General features: G+C 42.3%; 1 protein-coding gene across 3 annotated transcripts in view; it reads left to right on the forward strand.

Moving 5' to 3' along the window:
- The first annotated feature begins 2,659 nt into the window (after positions 1–2,659).
- The window catches only part of NTN4 (netrin 4), an 84,536-nt gene continuing 79,919 nt past the window's right edge, over positions 2,660–7,276 (forward strand). Inside the window, exons 1-2 of one of the 3 annotated variants that reach the window (XM_025193804.1) lie at positions 2,660–3,580; positions 3,666–4,195. In XM_025193804.1, coding sequence (XP_025049589.1) covers positions 3,722–4,195 — 474 coding nt within the window. In that variant the 5' untranslated portion in view covers positions 2,660–3,580; positions 3,666–3,721. The remainder of the gene's footprint in view (positions 3,581–3,665; positions 4,196–7,276) is intronic. The other 2 variants (XR_003092127.1, XM_006037357.3) reach the window with 2 other exon arrangements.

The raw sequence follows: 7,276 nt of genomic DNA on the forward strand, positions 1-7,276 counted from the left end.
CCAGAGGGGAAAGTCGGACACCTCCATTCTTTCTGAAGCAACTCGGACTTGCAAGCTGATGCACAAGGCAAAGATCTGAAAGCAGATAAGCGTGCCTGGACTCTACTACCCCTTAGAGCTGACACCCCGGGGTGCCAAACGCGATGCTGGAGTAGTACCTTTACTTTGCAGGGAAGCAGAATTAAGGATGATCACTGCATTCAGGAATGGTGCCCCCATAGAAAGGAGTTTCCTGTCTAGTGCTCAAAGTGATTATCTTGACAGCAGTGATGTCAAAACCGGTGCACAGATGAAACCATTCTCATCACCCTCCCCATATGTAAACTCTGAGTAAATACTTTGTCCTTAAAACTTTCCATAGAAGGATTTTTAAACATTTCAGACACTTGGGCATTCATATTTTGTTATATAAACTGTTTATGTAATGTTTCCTGGAGCTGTTTTCAACTGGAAGGCTGACTGTTGGTGTGTTTTTTTTAAAACAGCCTGTTATGGGGAAATAATACAATCAGTTGCAAAAGTAAAATATCTTGGGGCAATTGGTTCAACAGAAAAAAAATTACTGGAACAGGAACCATATGATTTTTTTCCTGGATATTTTAAAGGTGAATCATGGTGTGCACCACATGCACTTGTTCATCATTACTAAAGACTGCGGATCAGTGGCATGTATACTATATAGGGTTTGAACTAGCATGTACTTAAATTTAACGATTGTGTGTGAATGTGGAGAAAGCACCTCTCTTTGGATGTGAAAAAGCTGTTATGCATTTGTGGCTGACAGTGTGGAAATCTTTATGCTTTAATACCAGTATGCTATCTTGCTTCGGTCTTGTGGTAAACAGCCCTATGCCAGAAAACTGTCACAGCTCATCATCTGCAACACTTTGCATCCATCAGCCTGGGTTTTCTTATTTGGAGAAACATGCCATTTAAAAGGCTTTGCTTTGTCTCCTTGCCCCCACTGAACATGAAATGGCTTTGTGTGTGCACACAACAAAGACCTGTCCCATTGAAGTCAAGGGCATAACTCCCATTGACCTCAGTAGACCCATGATTTGACCCCAAATGAGAAAGGAACTACAGGATGGATACCAAGCCCATTAAAATCAATAGGGCTATATGAGTAAGGGCTTGAAGCTGCTGGGTTGAATGGGTCTGAGAGGTGATGAGTAGTCTCAACTCCTATAGACTTCAATGGGAGTTTGGTAGTCAGCATCCCATGACAGAACCCAGCCTGGTCAGAGAGAGCCCTGAAGGGATAGGTCTCTAAAAAGGCTATAGACAAGTGGTTTATTTACACTGCTCATTTGAAGTAGAATGCATTATGCATCTGAACTGTTGTTGTAGCTCCTTGTGGCAGGACTGTGGATGACATCCTGTCACCAGTGAAATCATTATTATTGACTTTTTCCATGGGTCCAGGATTTGGTCCTGTGTCTCTGTGTGCTGTATAATGCTGCACAAAAAAAGATAGTGCTCTATGTTAACTTTCAAAATCATACTGCAGTCCTGACAAAGCACTCCTATCTCAAGTCTTCCCCAAAGTGCTTTCTTGTAGAGGTAATGAGCTTAAGGTGAAATGGCAGAGGGCACTACAGAAAGCATTCACTTGTTTGCTGAACAGGTAATTCCCCTGTGTTGGGTAACTACCTCAACAACCCAAGAAAGCTATCAACACTTAAATTAAACCAGCCCATGGCAGGCCTCATTGATAATACACATGATAATAGCACTTACTTACCGGCCTCTCAGATGAGCTGTATAGGTTAGTTAATATTTGTATAATGCTTTGCAAAGGCTCTCTAGAAGACTGAAGTGTTAACTGAATTTTACAGTTGTGTTTATTTACTTTTATGGGCATGAGTGTGTTCTGTCTTTGAGTTAGGATTGCTTAATTTTAGCTATAGCTTATTCCCGGAGGTGACTTAGTAAAATAAGTTTCTTGCTCAGTAACAATTTCCCAAGAGTGTTTATCCAATGCAATTCACCTGTTTAAGTACTTTTATAATAAATGTATAGACCCAGTGTTCCACACACTTTTCCATGTAGTCTGTATAACCTGAATGGGTCATTGTTAGTAGCAAGTAGAAACCTGGAGGAAGATAAATGGCATCATTAAGCCTACCTCTCCTAGTGAAGGGGAGAACCCCAGTACAATTATTGCCCGGTAGACAGGAGTTGGATAATTCTAATATCCCCCAGACAGGATGTATTAGATGTTAAACTGAAATAACACTCAGAATTAGCAAAATGTTCCAAAAAGGGAGTGGAGGGGCAGGTATCATCCATGTACAAAGCTGGTTATGATAAAGAACATATTATGCATCTAAAATATCTTGGTATGCCCATCTTGGAGTCCTTAGAGCCCTTTTGTTTTAAAGGTAAATGGTTATGGGTCATAAAATCCAATTTAATTCCTGAGAAACTGCCAGTTTCTTTACAAATAGATGGAAGGTTTATAGTAAAAAAACTACCAAACCATGACTGTAACTGCAAAAAGCTTCATATTGAACTCCCAGGGTAACTTTTATTTTCTGCTTGGACACTTGAATTGTATGAGTCTTAAAAATCAAAAAGACTTCTAGACAAACCTAAGCAAAAACTAAACAGACTAAATTGCAGGGCAACTCACCAGCAACGTTTCAACTGAAGGTTTTTCTTTCAGAGTGGAGAGCAGTGTGGGATGCTGGCTGCAGATGGAGAGTTTGGGGAAGGGCGTTGACTATTGGAGGGCATAGGTAGAATGCTGTGAAATATTTTTACCACACTCTTGACTTCACTTAAGCTGTATTAACCTCGAAGTTCAGAGAACTATTATTTGCACAGCAGAAACACTAAAGTACATCAACTGACTCTCCTCCTACAGCTTACCTCCCTTTCTCCTGCATCATCTGGACCATGGGCAGAGGTACAAGCAGGGTTTGTGCCCTGGGCAGTCCTGGGGGAGAGGTGCTGCTGAGCTCAGAGGGGCACTGGTTCCAAGTTGTGGGGGTGCACAGGAATCTCACCTATGGTAGGGACTCAAAAACAGTGCCCAGTGGTGGTGGCAGCAAGTGCTGCCACCACAGCTACTACAGTATGATCTGCCCATCCCAGCTGTTGCTCTTAAAGCAGTAGTGTGGTGTCTATGCACCCAGCTGCTGCTATAAGAGCAATGTTGTAGAATTGCTTTTGCTACCACAGCATGAACTCTGAGAGGATTGGGGGGTGGGGAATCCTGGCACTCCTCCAAAGTTGGTGCCCAGGTCTGGTGCCCTGCTTGCCCATCCCTAGTTCTACTGCTGTCCGCGTATGCTTGGACCAGCCCATCTCCATAGTTTTATGACTTTCCTATGACTGCATAGGTCTCCTTTTGGATCTTGGGGTAGGGAGGGCTATTCAACACCTTCCTCAAATACTAAAAATATTTGTGGGATTTTCAGGAAGCTTCACTCCAAACCCACAGGACCTCCTGGGATAGTTCAGAAAGGAGCTTGACTTTCCCTAACATGGAGTAGAAAGAGGAGGCCTTCCATTTCCCACTGCAGTGGTGCCATAGTAAGCCCAGGAGTTACTGGGCTTCATAATGTTTATTACGGTATGTGAGGATTGCACTGTAGGCTGAGCACAAAGCCACGACAGTTGTGTTGCTCTAAATTGACATTGTATTTTCCTCCACTTAGGGCTAAGCAATGTTGTTGGAGTTGGGTCTCACTGTGAAAAAGCATGCAACCCTAGGATGGGAAACCTAGCTCACGGACGGAGATTGTGGACAGATACCACATGTGGACTCAACTCCACAGAGTTTTACTGCTCATACAGTGAGAACGCAGACCTGACCTGTAAGCAGCCCAAGTGCAACAAATGCAATGCTGCGTATTCCCACCTGGCTCACCTGCCCTCTGCCATGGCTGACTCTTCTTTCCGATATCCACGCACGTGGTGGCAGTCAGCTGAGGATGTACACAGGGAGAAAATCCAGCTGGATTTGGAAGCTGAATTTTACTTCACTCACTTAATCATGGTGTTCAAGTCAGCGAGGCCAGCAGCAATGGTTCTAGAGCGATCTCAGGATTTTGGGAAAACATGGAAGCCTTACAAATATTTTGCCACTAACTGTTCAGCAACCTTTGGCCTAGAAGATGATGTGACAAAGAAAGGAGCAATTTGCACTTCTAGATACTCAAGTCCCTTTCCCTGCACTGGAGGAGAGGTAAGTTCACTCGTATTTTAAATTGATGCTGACAAATAAGTTGAACTGGAGCTTACAGTTGTTTCAGAGCATCCATGTCTCTACTCCATTTTAGAGTAGTTTTACAATTTCATTTTTTTATTATCATAAATGTTTCTCTCTTTCTTGGTGCTTTGTGGAAAAATCTACACAAATTGCAAGGTACCTGAGAGTAATGGCAATCACAAAGGTACTGTTAATTCTACAAAATGATCACATTGGAAAGAGAGAGGTTTTCCCCTCCAATGTCTGTCTAATTCTGAATTTTTACTTGTAACAATAGCAAGTCCAAATTTTGATCACAATGTGATTATTGATAAATTGGTGGTGTCTATGTTTCCTTTAAATATTTATCACTTCTGTCAATGAGTTAGCATGCAAACCAGCTAAAAAGAACTACTGATTTAAATATCATTTTATTATGTAAATGTAATTCTGTAGAAGAAAGAAATGCTAGTTAACTAAGAAACCCCACTTCCATACCTCTTTTGTACCTGAGAAATGAAGTAAACCAGAGAAGCAGAATGGCTAAAAGAAAAAAGGAAAGGTTTTTTCCCTATGTGATAAAAAAATGGTGTGAGAACACTAGAATCTTTCCAATACTGCATACAACAGAAAATTTTAAGAGCTGCTCCAGAATGTACTATTTCTGGTTTTTGCTTAAATTGGTAACTCAAGCAGTTAGATTCTATCTAGCTAAGCCCCATCATGGGGATGGAGATGTTTCCAGTTCCTCTCATTGGGTTTACACTTTCCATTAGTGGTGAAGTATCCTCAATGGAGGGCCTATTAAGATTTTAAAGCCTGCTTCCCCCTAGTGGTATACCAAGAGTTTGAGCTTCAGTTCAAAGTGGTGGTGGTCAGAACTAGAATCATAGAACTGTATTTTGTTTTCCTTTGGAATAAAATAGAAGAATGAATGATAGGTATTAACAAACAGGAAAGTAAATTATTAATGTAGCTACACTGTAGTATTGCTAATTGTTTTCTTTGAGGTAAGATGCCCTCTGCCATGCTGCTGGGGATCACTATCAATTTTTAAGTAAATAAACATCTAAGATGATGGTGGGAAGGTAGGAGAATTTTGCAGAGAGAAATTATCATTTGCATGTAGACATCTAGGGCCAAATTCCTTCTTTTAGAAGTTCACACTAAACTCAATAAGAAACCCATAAGGCTATCCCAGGACAAAACTCAAAGGATCAAGTATGAATAAATAAGTTGCAGTTTAGTTTCTCCCTGGCTTTGAATTCAAAGGAAGGATTATCTGTACAGTTTTCCATCTGTTCTGTTGTTATCCTCAGAAATATTAATTTTGGCTCCAGAGCTTAGTAGCATTGAAACTTAAAGGGTTAGTAACTCTTTTGGTAAACCATTGATATGCTAGTTCACACCAGCTGAGGATCTATCCCGAAAGTCTGAAAACAAATTGCCATGCTATGTAGCTCATTGTGTCTACAGTTGCTTTCTAACAACAGAGTCAAGCTATAGTAGCCAGACTCCAGGATTTATTCCTGATTTGGTTAAGGCAGTAAAAAGTATCTGATGATGTTCTCTAATTTACACCTCTTAACCAAAAAGTCATGTCAAGGCAGCAGGTTCTGTGGTCTGGAGAGAAACGGGTGTGTTCTTTTCAACAAAGAGGCCAAAGCCTCCAGTGTTAAAGTGGTCAGTTGCCCTTGGCATTTATCCCTTTATTAGCCCAATAAATGTTTAAAGTGTGGGGGGGGGAAGACATGGTGGAGAGGGCAATGGAAAACTGCACCTTGTCTCCCTCCTCTGATTAAAACAAAGAGCAGACTGTCCCACATGGGAAAACTGGGATTTGATCTAAGCAGTAGAAGCTGTACAAGGAGCAGCAGGAGGTGCTACACTGGTGAGTTTCTATAGCTCTTAGCTTTTCCACTGGTTTGTGTCCCATTGTCCCAATATAAGGCAATGTACTGTGAAGACCTGCAACTGTGACCAGCTGGACTAGTGAGCTCCCACTCTTCTTCTGATCTATTATGACCATGGAGCAGAATGTGCTGGTGATGTTTGCAAAGGAGAGGGGACCCCATAAACTGGGTTGTTTAATGCTTCCATGCTTTAAACAAATTGTGAGTTCAAGAAGCTGCCATTCCAAAATAACTGGCATTTTATGTATGTGGCATACTTCAGTTCCCTGCATTTAACCACCGCTTGTATTTACCTGCAAAATGATAACAGCAGCTTTTTGGTAACCAAATGGCAAGCATGCATGCTTAGCAAATATCAAATTTAATTTAATTTATTAGCATGCTACATTCCAGCAGTTGCATGTAGCTATTGGCAATGAGAAGTATCTCACCCAAAGCAATACCAGAGTTGTGTGGTCTTTTAAATTATGCAGTGCTTAATCCCACAAAGAGTATCACCTAGTTTTAGACATATGGAAACAGTAATTTCCCTTGAAACAGTAGTTTCAAATATGCAGTCATCTTAAAATATCCAGTCTGAAAGGGTATTATTTCATTACAACCAAGTTGTCCCACTATTCTTTAAAGTATTATCTCGGGTCGTTTGTAGGTGACACCTTTAAAGCGTGTTAAATGCCTTTTGCACTGCTTTAAGGGCGTTACTGACTGCACATTCAGCGGCGTATAGTGCATTAATTCCAGCCGCTGTAGCACATTTGGTGGCTTAATGCGCCTTAAATGACTTTGGGACGCAGCAAATGACTTTGGGGCACTGCAAAGTAAAATGCCTCCGAGGAGTTTTAGTTTCCTACCCTACAGCCGTGGAGGGAAGCACCAGGTTCCGTGCGGCTCAGGGGCTGTGCAGGCAGCAGCCTGGGAAGGCAGGTTCCACAGAAGGGGGGGGTGGGGGGGGAAGCAGTGAGCCTAATCTTTTTTTTCTTCTTGCCCGGAGCCTGCCTGCCTGCCTGAGCTGTGTGAGGGCCTGGTGCTACCCACTACAGCTGTGGTGCCCCCCCAGGACTGCCTGGGCCAGGTGTCTGCGGGCAGATGCCACATGCAGGAGGGCTGCCTCTGCCACAGAGGGAAGCACCAGGCCCCCCTCTTCCTCCCCACCCTGCAGCTCAGG

This window comes from Alligator sinensis, unplaced genomic scaffold, assembly GCF_000455745.1.
Source record: "Alligator sinensis unplaced genomic scaffold, ASM45574v1 scaffold1290_1, whole genome shotgun sequence".
In the NCBI taxonomy this organism is placed as follows: domain Eukaryota; kingdom Metazoa; phylum Chordata; order Crocodylia; family Alligatoridae; genus Alligator; species Alligator sinensis.